The sequence below is a fragment of the Diadema antillarum genome, unplaced genomic scaffold (assembly GCF_040938485.1).
Source record: "Diadema antillarum isolate AM-2024a unplaced genomic scaffold, OU_Dant_1.0 scf00000035, whole genome shotgun sequence".
NCBI classification, from domain to species: Eukaryota; Metazoa; Echinodermata; class Echinoidea; order Diadematoida; family Diadematidae; genus Diadema; species Diadema antillarum.
The window spans coordinates 1,085,021-1,109,098 of NW_027270924.1; the positions used below are offsets into that span (position 1 = coordinate 1,085,021).

The 24,078-nt window shown below is 37.9% G+C and overlaps 1 protein-coding gene across 1 annotated transcript in view; it reads right to left on the reverse strand.

The window, feature by feature from the left end:
• Positions 1-24,078, reverse strand: part of LOC139744481 (guanine nucleotide exchange factor VAV2-like) — a 65,269-nt gene that overhangs the window by 21,548 nt on the left and 19,643 nt on the right. Inside the window, exons 9-13 of the mRNA XM_071654918.1 lie at positions 20,232-20,303; positions 18,355-18,428; positions 17,516-17,608; positions 16,517-16,580; positions 13,558-13,578 (exon numbers count right to left, since the gene is read on the reverse strand). Coding sequence (XP_071511019.1) covers positions 13,558-13,578; positions 16,517-16,580; positions 17,516-17,608; positions 18,355-18,428; positions 20,232-20,303 — 324 coding nt within the window. The remainder of the gene's footprint in view (positions 1-13,557; positions 13,579-16,516; positions 16,581-17,515; positions 17,609-18,354; positions 18,429-20,231; positions 20,304-24,078) is intronic.

Here is a 24,078-nt window from a genome sequence, read left to right on the forward strand (position 1 = left end):
CAGTTAAACGATTGCGACTCCACATGCTCGCATACGCTACGGAGTAACATTGCACGAGTTCGCAAAATTCTCACGACTCGCAGTTTCCAAGCGTCATGAACAGGATTGGTATTCCAAAAGTTTTGCCAAAGTTTTGCGATTATTCACAAGCAATAATTCACAAGCGAGAAGTTGCATTCTGGTTTACTTTTCGATGACATTAGTCAAGGCTCGACACTTACGGGGCCACCAAAAATGCGCGTCGGGCCACCGAAATTTCAGAAATGAAGATTTTGGTACGATCGGGCCACCAAAAAAGTCGGATGTTTGCCTTTACTTTCGAAAATGAACAGCGGTAACAATCGGCTCCGTAAGATGCTAAAATAGATGTCAGATGTTTACTCTTAATTTTGGAAATGAATAACGGTAATATTCGACTCCGTATGATACTAAAATAAATGTCGGATGTTTGCTTATACTTTGGGAAATTAATAACGGTAAGAGTCAGCTCCGTACGGTGCTTAAATTAATGTCAGATAATTGATTTTGCCTTCGGAAATGAATAAGGATAACATTCGGCTCCGGAAGATGGTGAAATAATTGTCGAATGTTTGCTTTGACGTTAAGAAATGAATAATAATGATATTCAACTCTGTATGATGATAAAATAGATTTCTGATGTTTGCTTTTATGTTCGAAAGTAAATAGCAATAACATTCAGCTCCGGAAGATGCTAAAATAAATGTCGAATGTTTCCTTTGACGTTCGGAAATGAATCAGAGTAATATTCAATTCCGTATGGTGATTAAATAAATGTCGGATATTTGCTTTACTTTCGAAAGTAAATAGCAATCACATTCGGCTCCAGAAGATGCCAGAATAAATGTCAGATAATTGCTTTTACTTTTGGAAGTGAATAGCAGTAACATTCTGCTCAATACCATGCTAAAACAAATGTCGGATTTGTTATTCCACACTGCTCGATTGATAAAAAAAAAACTGTTACGATTCGCTAAAGTTTGTTATTATGCTGAAGGTTCGCTTTTCTTTTTTATATAAGTTTCGAAATTTCGGACGTTATATAGCTGATACGAAAACGAAGTTTCTTACCACGAATATGATAATTTCTTTACAGATAAACGACCCACGTTTTTTTCCATTTTCGGATGAATGAACCATCTGAATATTTTTTTTTTTCCCGGAATGATGAATATCGTGCAAAGAAGTAAACGATGTCACGTTCAGAAATGAACCCATATATTCCCGTCACAGGAAAAGATTCGGCGTTTTTAATTTTCTTTTAGCCAAAAATGACATAAGTTTCGTACCATGCACGTAATTCATTCTCACATTTACGAACCTTCGGAATAATGCCACAAATGGTATTAACGAGCCCTAATACAATTTTGGATTAACACATTACATAAGGCATATCAAATTTGCGTGTTTTGCGGGTTCAGCAAAAAGAACCATCGGATTTACGAACCTTATTCTTCTTTCGGAATAATGAACATAAGGCAAAGGAAATAACGATGCCATAATAGGAATTCAAATTATTTTCTTGCCTCAAAGATTTTCCATACTTATTTTCCGAACTACTAACCCCCAATGCCAGACTAAAAATCCGAAAATTAAATAAGCTCTGCTTTCTGATGTTTTGTTAATCCCAGAAATTAAAAGGAACAAGTTGTGTTATTCGTTTTCAGAGTAACGTAATTAATTTAATATCCCGATAAATGCACCCTTAGAATCACAAAATTCGTGCGGTTTCGGATTAATGAATCGTATTTATTTTTCACATTAACGAATATCAATACGGCAGAGGGAATTTTCGAGAATATTATAGCGAATCTTATTTAACTTTCGCATTACAAGAACCTTACAGGTGCAACGAACATCAAAATATAAGAACGATGTCAAACTAAAAATTGAAACTGTATAGTTGCTTCAAGAATTTTACCTCCCGTCTATATTGCTTTTCCGATCTAAATCTAAAAATGAAATAAAACAAAACAAAACAAAACACGATGAAACGCACTATTATTGCCGAACATAGAATACATCCCCATAGGTGGAACAAAATAACAAGAGAAAAAGATGCAGAGAGAGAATGATGGGCGGGAGAATGGTCTAGGAGGTCGAAGATCTTTTGTGTGTGTGTGTATGTGTGTGGAATTGAATATTACATGAACATGTTGTGCACAGAAATCTGTCAAAGTCTGTCAAAGTGTGTCAGAGTCACGAGAAATCAAGTTTTAGTTATGCCTATAGATATAAATGTTGATTCTACAGACTCTAAAGCTACGTTTACACCATGTTCCTGGCGGCCACGTTGTATTTGCCTGAGATGCAGTGCGCTGTGGGTATACTAGTATATGCAGTTGAGACATTCTCCTGTCCCCCCCCCCCCCCCCCACCTTCGCATTCTAAGTCTTGTTCGGATCGTTCCAGTCCTCGCCCCGGCGAACTTCTATAGCTATCACACGCTGTTCTCACGGCGTCTGATCAGGCTATAGAATATCAATATTTTCCGTCCCGTCCCGCTGCGGACCGCCTCCAAGTTTTGTTAGGGTCTATTACGTGCCGTCGTGTTTCATTGCATTCATCCCATTTTATCAAGGCATACAAAATTCCTCATTAGCACCGGGACTGCCGTGGCAATTTTTTTTAACAGTTTAAGAATGTGACACGGCATCCACGGCAATCACGGCCTGTCACATTTGCCTATCTCGTCTCACAGCGTTGTTTCACGTCCGTCCCATTTTGTCCGTGATGGCCTGAAATGTGACTGCCGTGGTTGCCGTGAACATGTGTAAACGCGGCTTTTAGCTTTACATAATCCAATTCCACATCCCTTTAAACCTTAAATACGAATATTTGTACGCTATTGTCAGTAGTTCACTTTCTAAAAAGCAAAAACAAACGAACAACCAAACAAACGAACGAACAAGTAAACAAACAAAACCATGACAATCTCTTAAAATTCAGGTTCTGTTTCCGTTCAAGCTCACAACCTGATTCTTTCCCTAAACGAAACAATACAGCATTCGTTCTTTATAGCGACGCACGACGGCGTTTACGCTCCTCCTCTGTCACTTCATAAGGCGAAAGCATTCTATATGAGGAGTCAAAGAAAATCATCCAATTATAAGACGGTATCTATCATCGACCAATACGGCAGCCTGATGTGAACTTCGGTGTGTTTGTGTCCGTGCCGCAAAATGAATACGTCGGTGCGCTTTTGTGTGTCGGGTGCATCTTTAGCAAGGAGCTACAAGTTTTGTTGCTTGTAGCTCCATGGCTGTTATTGCTGCCCCAAAACAAGGGAAGCAGAAGAAAAAGGGCATACCTGCTATTAAGAAAAGCCTCTTTTAAACGAGGATGTTTCTTGCTGCTATTCCCTTCCGATTGTAAAAACTAAAGAGGGTGCTTTATAAGCAATTATGAATACCTGAATTGAAAGGACCAGAGGATACCCATTCTGTAGGCGACGTAAAAAGCATAGGAAAGCCAATTGAGACAATTGGTGCTGGTCAGTCGTCTGCCGAGATCATGGTAATTGCATGTACAACAGTACTATAAACTATCAAAATTAATGTATTATACACACGAATGTAACATTGATACATATCTTTCTCATAATCTGTCACTTTGAAACACTGCATAAAATATGAAGTACCACTGACTTGGTTACTTAACTCAGCATGACATTAAAGCTTTCTAGTACAGTGTATCACATTATTGTGTTACGGGGGGGGGGGGGGGGGGGTCGTTTAATAAATCTGTTTGTACAGTTACGAACAACTTACGAGCGACTGGTGATCAGTTCTGATGTGCTATACTTATCAGTATTTCCATAATTCAGCACAAGAACTTATCATCAGTCACTCGTAAGTCGTTCGTATCTTTACGAACAGCTTTATGACCCCCCCCCCCTTCACTGCGTTTCAAGCAGTGGAATATAATTATATCCTAACAAAATATAATAAGATTAAGGCATTTCGTTTTCTAGTTCACGAACTTTCGGAATAACTTTTTTTATTTTGTGTGTGTGTGTGTTCTTGAATATTCATCAAAACGAACTTAATTGCATTCTATGTGATTAACGAAATTTTGGAATAATTAATTGCAGACAGAGATGAAAATGACCGTTACTGTTTCTTGCATATTTCTCAGTTTTTATGTTCACAACGATGTTCCTCGCTTTGTGATTACGTTTGGTCCATCCATCGCGTTTCCCGCAAGCTTGAAAAAGGAGCTAAAATTCACGCAAGGAGACGGGTTTTCTTCCACGAGAGACAAATCATTTGTAGAAGATGCACCGTCCTTCCAGCCTGTTATAAAGATAACCTATCATATACATTATACGGCTAGCACTGTATGTAGTGCTGAAGAAATTTTTCCTGGTGAGAGTCGATAGACTTATCCGTTCCAAGCGCGGGTAAATTAGTAAGTCTTCTCTCAGGACATTAGGTTTTACCCAGAACTTTACGGAATCCGCATATCGTCTTGCTGACCTATAAGGAAATAAGCCCAAACATTACATTTTGCCAGTTAACAAATAGCCAGGTTAATCATTGTTGCACAAGTTGTCATTATAATACGCTTTGCAAAAAGTAGGCTTACTTTCAATCTTCACTGATGAGCTCTAAACAGCCCATTACAAGAACCAGGGAAGAGGGATAATTACATTCATAGTTTAAATGAGTTTTCTTAACCCGTTCCTCCCATAATTCTCCAAGAGACTGAAATGCTCAAAAGCGAGATTCTCTTTGCAGGTCGACTTGAGAATGGACAGGTTGGTATTCCTCCTGTGCGGAAACATTCAAGCTGTAGGCCTATTATGACAGTATCCCCTTTCCATGGTCAACTACAATACCATGTGCCATCAAACAATGAAAGTATCGATCGGGCACCAGGTATAGGTATGAATAGACATTGCGCTAATGGGCTCACAAACTCTTTTGTTGTACACAAGAATATTGTCACTGGAGGCAAGTATCTACTGAGCTGAGCCTCTATCGCTGTGTATATCACATCTTAATTCGAGTTTTATTGCGAAAGAAGCACATATACGCGAAGTTAGTAACGGCAATGCACAAAACACAAAAATCTTGAGAGCTTTTGAAAGAGCGGGATCCGAAACATGGACCCGTTTCTAGACACTGTACGTTTTAAATTTGATATGAAAAAAACAAACGCATATTACCCAAAGTGCATGCAAATTTGCGGTTTAAATTGAAGTGCGTTGCTGTGAAGATATGCGTGTGAATTCGTATGATTCTGTCGAGATAATTTTTCAGTGCCGACTGAGTTGAAAGAGGATGTGTGATTTTCCTTCCCTAAGTCGCCATATTTTTATTTGTTTTGCTTACATTTCTATTGCCATACTCTGAAAATGAATTGTTCTCGCGCTCCGATTCGCAACATTACCGCTCTGTGATGTACGGCGCGGGCCAGTCTGAAATAAAAACAAGAAAAATTGTTAATCCGGAAACGACATCTTTGGGATTACTATAACCTTCGTAAAGATAAACATCTTTCCATCGTCGAACTTATTTAACTTTGGACTGAGATTTAAACCTTCGGAATAGCGAACTACGGTAACAATAATTTGCTACTATTTTTTTCATCGACATTTCGTGAAGCACGATGCGTTTCGGTAGTTTGAAACGTGTTAATGTTGCGATGTCTTTCCCCTGCTAGTGCAGACTAAGTTCAATCATGGCGAAAGTTCCGTTACGAAATAAAAAATGATTCAAGTCTTTTCAACAATAACACGCTTCGGTTTATAGTTTTTATGCGTTTAAACGCAGTTTTTAGTTTCGTACAAAAACCGCAAGTCTTTTCTGCAACGCTCTTGCGTTTTAGATACAGCGTTGCTTGTGATTTGATGGACTTGCATTTGACTATTAGAATTAGTGTTTAAACGCAATTGAGTTTAAGTTTCTTACAATTTTCTAGTGTCGGATGATTATGAAATGCAAGTCTTTTCAGCGTTCCGTGTTTGATGGACTTGCATTTGATTTTGGGGGTTGCGTTTAATTCTTAATTTTGCGTAAGAAGTAAAAAATAATGCGTCTTTTCAACAATAACTCACTTCCGTAGATGTTTAGAGATGCGTTTAAACGCAGTTTCTTATAATTTCGTACAAAAAGTATGTCTTTTCTGCAATGCTCTTGCGTTTAAATACAGCGTCGCGTGTGATTTGATGGACTTGCATTGGATTTTTAGAATCGCGTTGAAACGCAACTGAGTTTTAAAGAAGTTCCCTACAATTTTCAAGTTTCGTATATCAAACGCAAGTCTATTCAGCGTTCCGCGTGATGACATGGACTTACAATTGTATTTGATTTTCAGAGTTGCGTTTAATTTTTAATTTTGCATACGAAAAAACAAACAAAATAATGCAAGACTTTTCAACAATAACGCACCTCCGTAGATGTTAAGAGATGCTTTTAAACGCAGTTTCTCTATAGTTTCTTACGAAAACCTCAAGTCTTCCCTGCAACGCTCTTGCGTTTGAATACAGCGTTGCGCGTGATTGATGGACTTCATTTGATTTTTAGAGTTGCGTTTCAACGCAATTGAGTTTCAGGTTCATACAACTATTTTCTAGTTTCATACTATATCAAACGCAAGCCTTTTGGCAGCAACGCACTTGCGTTTATGTGCAAAGTTGCTCGTGATTTGATACACCTGCATTTAATTTTCAGCTGCATTTAATTACATGTAGTTGCATTTGATTAATTTTCTAAAAACGGGCCCAGGTTTCTATTAATGCTTCGGAATAATTAACGTTAGAATATTCGGATAAACAGAAACACCTACACGTGTATTTCATGTTCTGATAATGATTTTCTGCTAGGACCTTTATGTGTACAAAGTTTTTGCGTTTTGAGAATAACGAGCAGAAAAGGGGGAAGTGAACTGCTTTGGGTAGCCAACTACATGTAATTCTCCAATGTAAATGAATGTATGCCCTTTCATTTCTGGCGTACAAGACAATATGACGCATGGCGCGAACGCTACCACGCCATACACTAGGGAATTACCGATTAGAAATGCAGCGAATCAGAGCGGGAAAACAATTTATTCTTTTTTAAGAGAATGGCGATAAGATTTTGAGCGAAAAATTATGTCGACTTAGACGAGGGAAAAAACACGTATTTCAGCTCAGTTGGCACTAAAAAATCAGGTCGACTTACGCGAGTTGTGGACTTATAAATGTCGACTAAGACGAAGAAATTTTCAAGGAATAACAAGACAACAATCGGAACTTTTTTATCGTGTCGACTTAAGCAATGTCGAGGTTTACTGTACTAAAGCTCCATAGTTTCAGCAGAGCCAGATGTGTATGTACCTCCCTGGTTTCAGGAAGGAGGTAATAGGCGAGCTCGCCTGGTACCTCCTTGGTTTCAGGTGCAGGGAGCTCTCATCAGCTAGCTCTCGCCAACTACAGCACGTGTCTCCAACAGCATGCACGTATCACACAGCACAGGGTTACTAATACATGTACTATACATAGCCCCTCTTCCCTCCCAGGCCCCATGCAATTGACACGATGTTTACGACCCATTCAGCGCGTACGCAAATTCCTTTACCCTGCGGTTTTTGCCTGGCGGCAAACCTGCTTTGAAGTTCCTGGAAATTTCCACCAGCTTGTTGCCTGGCTGGCACGGCCATGGGTGTCAAGTTTCCGTCAATCTACCTAGCTATTGTGAATGTTTTTCTTATACACTTGTCACTTCATTACACACATTTTGCTTCACCTGAGAAGCTGCTTACAAGAGTGGTCTCACGCTCATGTAAGGGGAACAAATACTATATTTCGGATACTATTTCAGATACTTCTTGATTACGCCTCTCATCGACGCAAATTAAGGTAATCACAGCGTTACTAACGCGTAATAGTGCAATGCCTTTCGTGTTTCATTTGTTTGCTAGTTTGTCCGTTTTTTTAAGCTTCCATGAAATCAACTGTGTAAGTGTTAAGCACAAGACAAAGGGAAGACTTAATCCGGGCGTTCCCGAACGCTGGCTACATGGAGCGATGGCTTCGTGGTCGATTGGGTGCAGTGAAGTTGACGCTATTGTGTTCGAAACAAAGGCACTAAACAAAAGACTTTTAAGCTGGCGTTCCCGGAACGCGGACGGCATGGGCGCATGCCAAGCTCGTGCCAAGCTGGCTACTTAACAGATAAGAAGGCATGCCGGACGCGGGCGAACGCTCGTGAGATAAAATCTGTCACGCCTTACCTATCTATCTAAAATGAAGGAAGAAACTATAGATTTCAGGGTATAATCATTCTTTAATGGACAGATTCATTTGACAACTTACTACAGAAGTGAAGAGTTATTTCAAACGAAGAAGAAGTCAGAAGAAGAAGAAGCAGAAGAAGGAGGAGAAGAAGGAGGAGGAGGAGAAGGAAGAAGAGGAGGAGGAGGAGGAGGAGGAGGAGGAGGAAATAGTAAGAGATTAAACCCCAAATGGCTAATATCATCCTTCACTCCATGCATTCTGGATATTAAAATCATTATCATACCGTCACCCAATTTGGTCAAGAGAGTTTCTCAAAGAAGAAAAAAAATCTTGGTAGTAACTAATTCAGATAAGCACAAAATATTTAGGCAATTACTCCAGTCCCATGAAAAAGAATAATAGTACATGTACTTCAAGATACCTAGCCCAATGGTCTTAGACATTTATCAATTCATATAAAATGTTTTCTATGTCTTCTTCATTACAACAGGAAAGAAAGTAAGACTTGCTAATCAACTCTAACTGAACAAAAAAGTGACCTTTTTTCCATGTCCAATATGCACTTGGGAGTTCATTTTCATTTCATACTTTTCTCCCTTGATCTTCTATTTTTCAGTCTTATCCTTTCTGTGCTAGACTGCAATCTGATCATGTCACCTCATAAAATGTGGAACAGCATGTTTGCCAGACACACTCTTGTATTCACGGAAACATACGAGTGATATGGAGTTGTGGCAAGATTTGATTGGTTGACAATTATGAACGAAAGTTTACTATGTAACTGTAATTCTCACAATGAAGAAGGGCTAATGCACATGAAACGGCGCATGTAACAACAATCTCAAGACAACTCCCCCCCCCCCTAAAAAAAACCAACAACATTAAATTATATACTGAGATTGAAAACTAAACTAAAGTCATCTTGAATATTAGAGGACTTTATGATGCCATAAAATTGTGGATACTTGCTGTCAACTGCTTTCGTATAGGACGTTTGGACCGTACACAATACAGACTGGGAAGGTTCTCAAAAGGCTTATAATGCTATTTGATGGAGAATGAGAAATTTGAATGGAGATGGCCAGAAGAAAATCTACTGGCAGTCCTAACAGCCAGAGCAAAAATCTAGCTTGGATGACTTTTTTTAAAACTTAAATCCTAAAGTTGAAAGGTATTGTCACAACAATTCCCTGACCTATAAGGACATACAATATACACTGTAAAGTAACTTGCATAAACAACACATTTTGTGCCTTAAGTGGTTTACATAAATATCAAATTTGGTGGATTAACTGGTCTGTGTTGCATTTTGTAGATTTTCACCTTTGACCTTTCATTCAGTTGGTGTTCTTTTTTTCCTTTCTCTCGCTCTCTACCTGTGCCCTCTCTCTGTTTCAAAAAATGAACCACCACTTGTACATCACAGGCACTTTGCTCTAATATCACTGTTTAGGATGTTGACATCTCTCATTCTATGAATGTGAAGCACGGATATGCCTGCTAGCAAAACAAAAGAAATCTGAAAATATAGATGACTTCGCATGTTGGATGAAAAAGAAAAATCAAATGCTTAATGCTGTGATTTACTACCATTTTTACAATTTGAAAAGAATATCAATACAAAGATCTTAATGATGGGGTCCTTTGTCTTGCAAAATGAAATGTACAAGGGCCTCTATGAGAAACCCTGCATATGAAGCATTAAATGTAGATTTTCAGTCATGGTTGCACGATTTTGATGAGATGATGGCGCTTTTATATGAAGCGTTGTGAGAGAATCAACCTTTAAAAAAACACAGTCATTTTGAATGTAAAATCGCCTAATAAAACAAACAGAACATGAATAAAGTCAGTCTAGTATAATACTCACCGCATAATTGGGATAGGATGGGAGTCGCAAAAACACCCCTTAAAGCAGGGTGCCTGATTTTGCGATGATACACTCAAGGCATCGATAGTACACACATGTACATTTTGTAACATGCACCACCCGACTGTTATATCCCTCCCCTCAAGATCTCGTATTACCATTGACCATCGAGTAAATGCAGCCAGGTTCTTCTGTCACTTATTGTTGTTAACGCACTTCCCTGCGCATGGCAGAATGTTGTTGACCCTACGCACACTCCCACACCCTAATGACAATCTGTCATGCGCACAATGATGTATGTTTGAACTCAGAAGACATACACTGAAAAGTGATCAATTTATTTTAAAAAAAGAGTCCCTCTTAATTTTGTTCTCGCTTGCCTTATCGCTGTATTTCTTTTCCAGTGATTATTCATAGCTTGGGCATGCAGAATGTTCCATATACTGTAAAAGTGGTTTCTTTCGTGTACAGAAACTTTCGCGGTTTCCATCGGTGCCAGCTTTTTCACGTGTGTTTAAATTTGCCGTCGGTAATGATAGCGTTGTAAAACAAGCGACGAGTTCAAAACATTTTCGCGTGATGTTAAATTCGCAGTTGAACCTCAAAGCGCGAAAAGCACGAAAATAAAACCACCGTGAAAGAAACCACTTTTACAGTAAATCCATATCCATAGACAATGATTACACAGAATTGATGTGGGAATGTCAAGGGAGGGTTCATTCAATCACTGAGCCTATATGTAGCTAGAAAAAAACTCATCCTTTTTGGACCACAATAAATTACTATCAAATTCATGTCGATGGGAAATACATAATGAAATCTGACCAGCTGTTGATATTCCCGACTTGCATTTGATTGTAGCTTTTATGACATGTTACCGAGCTCCAGCCGACCATGGACTTTATACACATGTGTCGTCAACATCAGATCGAATGTTCATTGAGCTAGCTCGCCACACGCACATGGTGAAGCTTCGCGAAGCATAAAATAGCTTAAGTTAGTGGTTTTACTTGATGAAGGTCCCAAACTGATTAGTCCAAAACTTGTTTTGCAAGTACCCTATGCATATTGAAGCAGCAACTGATAGGGAATCTTTGTAAAGTTGTATTGGGTTTTGGTAGCTTTTTTTTTGTGTGTGTGTAAAGTATGAAAAAGAAAATAAAGATCACTTGAAAAAAACAGCATCCCATTTATCGTAGGCCCGTGTCGAATTATCAAGTGAAAAAAGCGTGCACTGGAAATGTTTCGGGAGGCATTTGTCATTTTAACTGATGTCCCCAATTGTCAGGTGCCCGATTATGCAGTGAATATCGTATTAGATGTAAACACTATATCCTCTTTGATGTTAGTAAATATTTTAAACGAATACATAATGGCATCCTTAAATTCAACTCTGGAGCACATCCGAAATCTAATCAATTGAGCTCATTGTGTACAAAAACAGAAGCAGAAACAAACTCAAAACATTACAATGTCCAGCATCTTTGGGGCAGAGGCATACTAGTACCAGAAGTGCACTTGCATTAATAAGCTCTGCCACAAATTTTTGAGTGTGATGATGTTTTCTTAAGCACTAAATGTTTAAAGGGAGTTCTAACATATTCAACCAGCAATGGTGAGTCAGTTGAGTGCATTTTGATATTGCCATACCAACACTTTTTTTTCTTTACTTATTCAGTTCATTTAGTTTGGAAAAGTGGTGAATAATTATATGTGCTGAAAATATTGCAAATAAGGTCCGATCACATGACTCAGTCAAAACATCAGGATAAATCTCCAGTCACATGATCACAACGGATAAAACCAGAAGGTCATATACTGATAGAGCAACAGGTCAACCAGTGTATCAATGTGTCTCAAGACATTGAAATGTAACTTTACTACATCACACATCTTTTTGTGTTTTTTCCTCTTTTAACCTACCGGGGATCTTAATACAAAACTTACCTGGACTTTAAACAAGTACAGTTAGTACCAACAAACTTTAATCACAGAGTTCTCAAATTGTTTCAATCATATCTCTCTCCAGTTTCAAGACATTATTCACTGGCGGACAAACCTTCGGTTTGAAACTTTATGCTTAGAACTATAGAGGGAGCAATTCATTTATCTTGTAACACCTAAAAGCAAGTCAACAAATCCTCTACCTATCTCTTCATGACTCTTAGTCACACAACTCTGAAACTTTTCTCTCTTACTTCCTCCACACATGTATTGCCTCTTCAAAGGGGAATCCTACACTAAGATTATGTTGCTAAGTATGACAACACGGGGGTCAGATGAGATCAGTGATAATATGGAGAAATATCAGACACACAAAGACAGTTATGAATTGATAAAGTTTAGATACAGTGTAGTAAGACAAATTGGCAAGTCTGTGTGACATAGCTCTCCACCTGTTTTCTACACGAACTTTTAGTAATTGTCATTTTTCTCACGAGAAGAAAAACATTCTTTAGACCTGTTCTTGGTAAATGATAAGAATAATACGTTTTTGCATGTCATCCTTGGTTGATAGGTTCTATCTGTGCCAAAATATTTGAGGAAACTTTTAGTGAAATTTTGTGTACAAAACAAATGGAGAGTTACTCAACATCTACATCACACAGAGTTGCCAGTTTGTCTTGCCCTCTGAACTTTATTCAGTTCATAACTTTTTTAGTGTGTCTGATTTTCCCCCCCAAATTTTCACTGATTTACTCCTCTACTTTTTCTTTTACATACAAAAACAACATAATCTTTAGGGAAGAATCCCCCTTTAATACCACCACATGCATAATTGCGAGTCTTTGTTCTCAATGAACACACACGCTACTGCAAAATATCAAAAGCAACCAATCTACTACAATGGACTACTTTTTTTCGTGAATTTTAAAAATAGTTGATTAAAAAAAGATGCAAAAAAAAAAGGGGGGACGGGCTAGGTACGAAGCTCACGACTGGGAATTTGTAAGGTACACCATGCTACAGACATCATGACAACATTATACTATACACAGTCTACATACAATCATGCCAATTTGGTGTGCCTACAGGATAGGATTAACTGTCTCAAGACCACAGACTTGGAAGGCTATTGGCATTGTACATAAACAAGATTCCGACGGGACTGGAGGACAATAAATAAGGATTTAAAGGGGGAGGGAAAAAAAAAAGACGGAACAAGAAACAAGAGTTAGCAGCAGTGCATGCATGATTCGATTTAATAAATCCATGCTATTAGACCATAGGCAGATGTGAGGTGGGGTAGTATGTACAGCATCAGGAGACAGGGGTCACAGGCCAGAGGGAAGAGTTTGCTGAGAGCATTCTGAAGTGTCAAGATGTTTGTTCGTAGGGATGATGAAAAGAAAAAAATCTCAACAACAACAAGAGGGCATTCCGCAGGTTTATTATTTTTTTTCTTTTTATCTTTTTTTGGGTTTAGTCAGCAAAGAGTACCTACCCATAACTTTTCCACGTTCAGCTAGAATGAAGAATAGAGAGGTGTCCAATTTCATATATCGCACATTAGAGAGATTGACTGAGAAATAAATGGACAGAACTACAATGGAAAAATAACAGAGCAAACTACTTTTTAAGAGACGTTAACACTACACTACAACAGAATAGTTTTATGCACTATTTTGTTTAATGGGAAGTGTTCTTCTTGCAGTAGAGTGTACATATATTTGTATATTTTTCTTTTTTCCCCTTAGTTTTTCCACAAAAATATACCTCGAATCACAAACATATGATAAAGAAGCATAACATTTTGAGACATGCTTAAAATCGCTGTCCAGAGCAGGGAAAAATTTGTTAACTTTAGTTATTTATTCATTCTCTCGACTCGACTCGTACCTTTTCATAAGAATGTGCAATTTCTTTCCCTTTATCCTGCCATGACAAAGATGACTCACGACTGGTCTCTTTAATATCAGGATTTTGCAGCATATTTCAGATTAATGATTTCTCTTTCATTATTCTCCAAGAGTGCTTCTGCATTTTGAGAGGTCGATTTACAATTGATTTGAGGAGTAGAATAGAATTTTCTGTCAAAGTTGCTCTGACGTCGGTGAATGTTGTTCGCAGGCACTTCTGACTCTGAAGAGTGAGTTTCTTATCAAGGGTCATGGCAAACCTCATACATCAAAACAAAGTTATAAAATCAGAAAGGTACTTCCGCCAGGAAAATCAAAAGCAATATACTTCGTGGTTTTTGTTTGTTTGGTTTTTCTTTTTAAGGAGGAAATTGAAATAAATCTCTGGTTAATGTGACATGCATTATCCTGCTACTGCCAAAGAAGAACACTTCGAGGAGTATACATGTACATAAAAACCTCAACAGCATGAAAATGTCGGGCATACGAAGTATACTAGACAGTTACTATAAGGAACACAATGCAACATCAATCATAGAGCATAGATGAGATGTGTGCATATTTCCAATAGATGCATTACCATGTAAATCCAATACATTAATGAATTTGATGTTGTTGGTTTTTTTTATTTCAAATACAAAATTATGTCATTTCTGCAGGAGTACATTAATAGTCTGCGGCAATTTGATGTGCTTTTCTTACCATCTAAAATGCTGCGAAGATGCAGACTTTTTATTTCCCTTTTCCTCAGTATGTAGCAAGAAAGCATATAGGCTGACTGCGGAGATCTCATTACAAAGTCAATAGTCTCAAAGTTTGGAAAAAATCAGCAAATTCAAACAAAGTACAATGTTAATCGTTTCATGGGCTACAACATACAATATGTATTGTATGTCCATGCTCTCTAGCAAGCACTACTTGAATACATATCTGACAGAGATTCAGCGAGCTATAGCGAGAGATCTAGAGGGGTAGAGAGGAGATTTTTTTTTTTTTCAGAAATTGCTCACTTCAGCATGTCATTGCCTCAGAAAAATGAATAGATATTGATGTTTCCAGGAGCATTATGTAATGCATGTTGTAAAAAAAAAAAAAAAAATGAACACTATCCCATGCTGAATGGCTATGGATAATCATGAGGTCATTTTGCTTTTCCAGGCTCTTGCACAAGATGATCTCAGCATTCTCTGGTTACAAAAAAAAAGTTCTGTTCTACTGATGGAGTCCGTGCAAATGTGGATTATTGCCCTGGTGCATCTACACGCTACCCCTTTCTTCGCCTCTTATAATGCGTCCCTGGACCATGACCTGTACAGATCTGACCCCTGATATCATCATCATTATGGCATTTCTTGAGAATAGCCGTTACCTGTAACACACACACGTCTTACTCGCAGAATTTCTGAGAGCAGTTCTTGTGCAATACCTTTAAATACCTGATCACATGTTTCAAACTTATACTAAACTTCAGGCTGGCATTGTGTTGTGAACAGCCATTGCCAATCACAGTTACACCACTATGTTACATCATTTTCTATACTGGCGTTTCTTGTCAAAAGCCTATACCAATCATATCGAGGTATCAAATCACGATAATTTTACGATGGCTTTTTAAATGAATGACCTTCAACAATCACATGCATACAGCTTCTACAGACTTGTGCATCAATACAGATATTTTTCTGGTGGCATTTTGCATGAACAGGATAACGAGTCTACCAGCCAGCCACATCACAGCCTCTTCATCAGAGACAGCTGAAGAGCATGCAGCAAATGCCCAGAGATTTCCTCTGAAAATCCTGAATTGTTAGCACACATGATCTGTTTTTTGCTTGATACTTTTAATACTCTAATTTTCTTTCTGAAGTTCACAGATACTTTTATAGCAAGTTAAATCCAAAGCTCTACAAAGTAAATATTTGCTATTTTCCCAGCAACAACAAAATATATCACAAAAGATACATAATTTCAAGAAACATAAATTTTACCCCAGATATTTTCATTGTAGGCAATTGGACACACAAACACATATAAAAAAGTATGGCATTTGATTGAGATGCAACCATCTGTGACACACTAAGCAAAGAATCTGTGAAAAAATCAGAAACTGTTAAAAAAACAGGTGGGGGGGATACTCATGTATCTTTTAGTATCTGCCTTATGTTTCCCACAGACATTTAAGTTTGAAGAAAACTAGTAATGATGTAAATTTGTTTGTTGGTTTTTTTTTTTCTTTGTGGATTAGTCAAATCTATGAAAGCCTCCGTTCTCATGTCTAAAGGTAAGCCTTCCTTCTATAAACCCAGTACCAAAATTATATCTAATATTAATACTCGTGATGCTGCTGAAAAAAAAATCAAACGTCAATGGATGTATCACCTACAACGCTTTCAAACCACGAGAGTACAAGACATATGGACAGAAATAATCCATACATACACAAACACACAAACACATAAAAAAAAGACAGAATCAAAGAGAAAAAATAGGGGAAAAAAGGTAAAAAAAGTACTAGAAAAAGGGTCAAGAAATACCAGCACTTACTCTTCCACTCTTGCAGATCAGCATAACCTTGTCGAAGAGAAAGCAGTACCTTGCGTTCATCTGACTGTTGGGGGGAAGCAGAAAAATGTTCAGAGGCAGAAGCGATTTTAGTAGAGGATATGCCTCTGGTGCGTCACGTGAGCTATTCAACTTCCTGCATTAACAAAATTAATATCATCTCTACGGAAATGCTAATTCTTAAACCTTTAACAGGGAAAGAAAAAGTCTGCATACACCGCACAGACATAAATCTTCTTACCCACCCTGGTTCGGACAAGAACCTAAACAATGGAGAACATAGGATCATACAGCGATTTTTAGATACTAAATCACTCACAATCATGTACGGAAATTTGTATATTTTGCTAGGCCAAGTGACCTGGATAGGTGTCTCTATGATTGCATATTCACTGCTAATCTCTCTCTCTCTCTCTCTTTTTTTTCCTGCCAAAATTGTAAGTCACTCTGACATCTGCATTGAGTTTGTTTAAAGACTGTATTCAAGTGGCTCCAATATGAACCTTTCCTACAATAGGCATGTGTAGTGATACAATTCAGAAAAAAAAAAAAAAACACCCAGCATTTTCCATGAAACCTGCAACATTTTTGGCTACAAAATACTACAAAAACAGTACAAAATACTGCAAAAAGAGTAACATAATTTGGCATTTGTTGTTGTGGGCTAGCTAGAAAGTACTGTAGACTGTCCCAGTCTGTTCTTATCATCAAATGATGCACTCATATGATACACTGTAGGCACGGCATTTCATATGCAAATAATTTCATTATCTTTAAAATACTATGTTATTTCAAACTTGCCCTGGCATCTTCAAGCGCTATCTACATTTAGCATAGTTTTAAACAAGAAAAAAACAAACAGATACAACCTAACAATACAAGCCCAAAACATCAAGGCACAGACATCTCCATATGATGTGAACGAGGCTCGACTCTATGCGTTGAGCATGACCATGTTCATGGCCGACACGAAAACCCTACCGCTTGTTGCCCCCGGATAGCCGAATCTTCAGCTCCCCGTCCTTCTGATTTCGTCCGTACTCGTTCAGATTCACTCCTTTGTAGTTCACCAAACTAAAAATGAAAAACAAAACAAAAACAATTCATACATAAAAGAATGAATAAACACATACATACATACACACTTATACATATATACATTCATTCATACATAAATTGAAAAAAAACAAGTACACTTTGCACTACAAATAAATCACTATTACACTTACATCTATCAAAACAATTTAATGATAAAACCTGGGATGAAATGACATAAAAACAGCAAGAATTAATCACCATTTCAATAGCGTCATACAGGCACGTCAATACTTTCATCATTGTACTCTAGACTTTGGTGGCACTACTACATCGCTATTAAAGGGATCATATAGTTTTGGTTGAGACCTAACTTCAGGTTTCTAGCATATTTTGGTGAGATAATGAGAAACCTCTCATGAAATGTGAAAGAGCATGTAATACCAAGAGGAATTCGACGTTTATTTGATGAAAATTGGTTTTGAAATGGCTGAGATATCCAAAACAGAGCGATCCTAATAGAAGGTGGGACCCACCTTTTATTATGATCGCTCTGTTTTACATTGTTTTTGGATGTCTCAGCCATTCCAAAACCGATTTTCATCAAATAAACGTTGAATTCTTCTTAGAATGGTATGCTCAGTACTATTTCATGAGTGGTTAAAAGCCTAATCCTCATCTCCACCAATACTATACTTTCCCTTTAAAAATGCTTTTACCTCCCTTATCATCACCCAAAATAACTTTTTGCACGTGGAAAAGTCTCTTTCGATTTCTAAAATTACCTTCCTTGAATCGCCTCGTTGGTCTGCATGATCTCGTAGTCTCTCTTCACCTCATTCACATACAGCGACAGATCCTTGCCAAGGAGAAAACAGATGCACAAAAAACATAAGAACATATAGAAGAGAATTCAAATTTAAAGGACAAGTCCACCTTCGTAGACATGTGGATTGAGTGAATGAAGCAATATCAGTAGAACACATCTAAAGTGACAGTTTGAGGAAAATCTGACAATCCGTTCAAAATTTTGGAAGTTTCTAGTCAGTCACTGCTGGATGAGAAGACTACTACAGCTTGAGATGTCATATGTGTACAACGATATAAAGAAAATACATGTATAAAGAAAAATCAACATACTTTCACTTTTCTTGCATAATACAAGAACACTTGACTTGCCTCTTTCAGAAGGCAGTGGGAATAATATTACCCTTAGCATACGTCAGTGACAAGTCAAGGAAATGACACTTTCTTTCAAAAAATACAATTTTGTGAAATTCTGCTTGTATTTTCAATGTTATCATTCTATGTACGTGACATCATACACTGTAGTAGTCTACTCATCCAGCAGTGACTGCGCAGATATCTTGATAAAAATTCATAACTTTTGAATGGATTGTCAGATTTTCTCCAAACTTTCACTGATCCAAGTTCTACTAATAGTGCTGCATTCACTCAATCCACATGTACATTGTACACGAATGTGGATTTGTCCTTTAACCCGTTGAGGACAAGTCCCGAGTATACTCGGGCAAGCGTCTATGGGAAATGCATGGTGTAGCAAAATCACACCGTCCTCAACAGGTTTATAATAAACATTGCTACTATTCACAGTCCTCTCACTGGCACACAATACCCATTTTACTTCCACGCAAAGACCTGAACGACCTTTACATTTATAACTCATCAATCCATCACAAAAGATAAGCATAGTTTACAATGGCATTGCAACAAACTGACTTCATCCTATTCATTTGTTGTCGTTTGTTTTTTCATTACATATAAGCATCGTCACTGGTTGCTCATTCTCATTCAGAGCCTACAACAAAAGTGCAAGTACAGTGGAAACTCACGGGTGCTAAATCCTGCTTTAACTCTTTGCCATGCTTTATCATTATAAATCAAAGGCTGGCATCTCGGCAGCTCTTTCCATGAAAGCCTATTGTATCATGTTTTCCGCCTTCTCTTTCTATTGTGTTTTGTTTATTGTTTCTTGGTTTCACATCAATACAATTTGCCTGATCATGTACACAGGCAATCTTGATCATGCCTGTCAATTTGCATGAACTTGATCACTGATCACTCGGTGATTGTACGTTACCATTTTTTTTGTGTATGCATGTCTAAATTGAATACTTGTAATAGTTCTACGCTATACAATTCTTGCAGAGTAAAATGCAAAATATGCAATGATTATCACCATTTCTGACAGCAAATGAAACAAAGGTAACAACTATGGTTCACCTTACATAAATAAATACACATATTTTTCCCTCCTCCCTCTCTCTCTCTCTCTCTCTCTCTCTTCATCTTTTGTATTTGGTATTATTAGTTCTCTGGTTAGTGAGAAAAACAGTGATATCTCCTTAATACATGGTAAATGGTAGGATGTCTTGTGACACAACTGACCTACACATATACATCAAATGTGGTACCCTGAACACTTTTTAAATCACTGCTCCCAATGGTAAACAGTACCTTTATGAGAAATATGAAAATTGAACTGAACTGCATGAATGCTGACTCAATTTAGGGCAATGCCGCATGCGGCAGGATGATTGCAATTGGCAATAAAAAGCCAGAGATTGAATACTGCCCTCTATACACATGCACTGAAAGTAGGAGAGAGAACCTGGGAAAGGGGCCAAGCGCATTTCCATACCTGCATTTCGTCAAGGGCCTCGTCCAGTTCTTTCCTCTCTCTGTGCTTCTTGTCCGTGTGCTTCACAAGTTCCTGTAAGCAAAAAAGAAAAAGAAAACAGAAAACAGAAAAATATGATTAAATTAAACAACTACTGCTGGAATGAAATTCTGTAAAGTGAAGATTGTTCGTGTGTATTTTAATTTCATGAAGTTCGCGAGAGCCAAGATTCGTGAAATTAAAATGCACATGGAAGTTCCTGTCTACACTACACACATTGAATGATAGAGGCTACTCGCGAAAATTTCATGCTGCGAAAAAGGCCGTCGGCTCCAATTCGCGAAAATTTCATGCCGCGAAAATATTGTGTTTTGGCTACTTTTACACTTGCACAAGAGCTTGCAGCATGTTGGCATTTCTCAAGTAAAAGTTACTACCTTGTATGTTTACAGCATGGTGGTAAGCCTTCAACGCAGAGAGACAGCAATTATCTAAAATAGGTAATAACTCCCTTCCAACATGAATGAAATGATGGATATTCATGACCACAGCATACGCAAATAAGATGACCTGATTACGTCATTACCTCACCAAATCTCTAACTGGTTTGTACACGCAAATACATCATAAAGATTGTGTGTTTGGTCAACAATGTCATATCTGACACCTCTTCACCATATAATTGCTCTAGAATATCAAAAACACGACATCTTCCGGGGAAGTGTACAAGTCATTCAATCCAATTTCAAATGAAACGAGAATGAAAACTTTGAGAAGATTTGTGAGCCGATCACAGAAAGACTTCAGTGCTCTTCGCTTCTGTTCAGTGTCATTTCTGTATTCCACTTTCAATACAGTATAACAGAATATACATGTACTAAAGAGTTGATATAAATTATGTCAAACTGAACTGAAGACTCAAAAGGCATTGACAATGTGTCCTTATCCTCATTTATGCATGCAGTTGCAACTGAAATATCACTGTAATGTAAAATCATGAGAGCTTGACCGTACAAAGTACCATAACTCTTCCTCTCAATGTCCACTTTCAATGAAACCTACCCATATTAGAGCGTACTGGAAAATGGAGTGGAACAGCACTCCAAACTAAAGATAAATCGACACTAGGTCCTACATGTACTCCCTCTCCCCCTCCCCCCAATGTCATCATCATACTTGTATGTATCTGACAGCTAATTCAATTGATTTACACAATGAGGGAATCAACCTTGGAAGCCAGTGTCACACGCTGCTACAGAGAAAGTAATTATGGGTATATTGCAAGGAATCTTAACAATAAATAAGGAAAAAAAAACACCTAAAAATAATACAAATCTTTAATGGCTAAAACTGGCAGAAAACAACAACAAATACACAAACAAAAGCACAAATGCATACAGACACATGTACAATGTATACACATTTTGCACACAAAGCAAACAAAGCAAATAATTCAGGTACTCGCTGAAGACCACGCAAAGTGAAAAAAAAAGAAAAAAAAGTCAAGTAACACAGATTCAGGTATGTGGGACTGAAGAATCATCAGTTAATCTTCTCAGTCCTCCTCAGTCATATGCAATTCCTTTTCTCGAACAAAAACTTTGTTTTTCTTGGAGATGTTAAATTACATGCCTGATGCCTTCCTTTAATATGTTTGTGACATATAAGTGAAACTTGGTAACTTACGCATGTGGTTTCCATGAGCCGAAAGTATACATGTACATGTAGGCATTGCATTTCCTACAAAAGCCCCTTGCTGAGAAAATGTACATGTATACGGCGATAAACGGGATGCAATTTGTTTTGATTGATCTCTCATACAGTAAATCCCAACATTACTGTCACATATCCCTTCACTATAGTTGACAACACACGGAGACTCCAACTCTCCCGTTTCCCATTTTTGCTAAATATCCCGTTCTCCCGCTTGAGATTTAATTCTCCCGCCCTGGCTCTGTGTCTCAGGTTGGAAAGGATTTCTTAATTATTGCTATCATATGTTGAAAAAATAAGCTTTAGATAGCACTAGAAAGCCTCTAGTACCCTAGGAACTTTGCACTTCGCACACATCAACTTGGAGTCTCCCGTTTGCTAGGGGTTTCAGGCGGGAGAATCTCCAGATCAGAAGGTGCTTGGGGTTGGAGTCTCTGAACACATGCACACCCGTGTTAATATGATTTTTGCATGTGGTAGATTTACATGAATTCCTTACGCAAGGAAATGATAACATGAAATGTAAGAAAAATCCCCGCTGCATCATTTTAATTACTAAAAATATGAACAGGTTGTAAAGTGGAAAACAAACTGAATCATTATGTCCAAATAGACTGGTATTCCTAATGTTCAAATACACGTATAAACATACATTTTGCGTACTACAGTTGTACAAATCTAGTTATCAGACCTTTCAAGCAAAGTTTTCACTCTTTTCTACAATCAATTTTATTGTGTCTATTGATCTTGTTGTTACTGTTATCAGTTTTTTTGTCTATTATCATATCTCTATTCTCTGTCACAATGATTTACTTACCTTTCATGTGCAAAATAGCCATGAATAATGATGAACCATGTGTATATTTCCAAAAGTGATCATAGCTGATTACTTGTACCATGCAGAAAAAAAAAAATGAAAATGAAATGAAATGAAATCAGCCAGTTAGGATATGAGTTGAAAGAGTTGAAAGTATTCTTGAAGTGATGGAACTGCGTACAAGGTGACGTGTCAGGTTAAAATCATAAGACATCATATGCATAAATAATGCCTCCTGCACCCTTCGGGCGGAGGCATAAAAACGCATCGCAGGTACATGTTACGAACTGTTGTGGCATGCTGCTATAATGCTTATTAAACCTATTTATACAACTTTTTCTTTACTACAGATGAGGGTTGTTTATATTTTTGTTTTGTGTGTTTGTGTGTGTTCCACAGAGGTAATCCAGATAGGGTAAGACGTGCTGCAAAAAAGATCTGCGAAGCCAACGCCAGTCCTAAATACCACGACGTAATACAATCACCATTGGAAATCTGCGAGGGATGCATTCACATCGCCTCATTTGCCAAATGAACCAGGCACGCTCCTCCAAAGCTGAAACTCCCGTTAAGTGGTGCTTTAGAACGGCACGTCTTGAAAGCTGGGAGTTTCCTTTCGATGCAGTGACAAAACCAAACTCACTTCCAGAAAAATATACTTAAAAAAGAACACGGACGAAACAAAAACTCAGAACAAACACAACAACAGCAGCCACAGGGCAATTATAAATAAGAGCTGGAATTTCCTGAAACTAATGTTCTATATCTCAGCGAGGTTTGGTACAGGCAATTGTTGCATTCTGAGAAGGTGTCCCGTGAAATTCAAGGTAAAGGCATCTACTCGAGCCACAATGCATCTTTTTTTTCGGATTCTCGTGTGACTGTGGATCAGTTTCACGTGCAGTGACCGACTCTCGTGGCATGCAAATCACAGCTTAACCCGTTGAGGACGAGGCCCGAGTATACTCGGGCAGGGGCCTATGGGAAATGCGTGCTGTAGCAAAATTAGCCCGTCCTCAAAGGGTTAACAGAGCCGTAACATACGCTGTACCTCAGCATCCTATAATAACATAATGTGACACTCAAGTGGTGAATGTGGCACATTTGTTCTTATTTTGTTTGTTATTTGTCTGAAGGAGATGCCACTAATAAAAAGAATATAAGAGTCAATTTTACTTTTCAGTACGCCACACTTAACTGGTAGACTGTAACATATTCACCAATAGAAAATGCCATTTTACAGTATTCACAAGAATATGACTGACATTTCTTTCTTTATATATTCCTATACTGAATTACATGCCATACAGCTACACGTAGTTTGTGGAAAAATTTGAC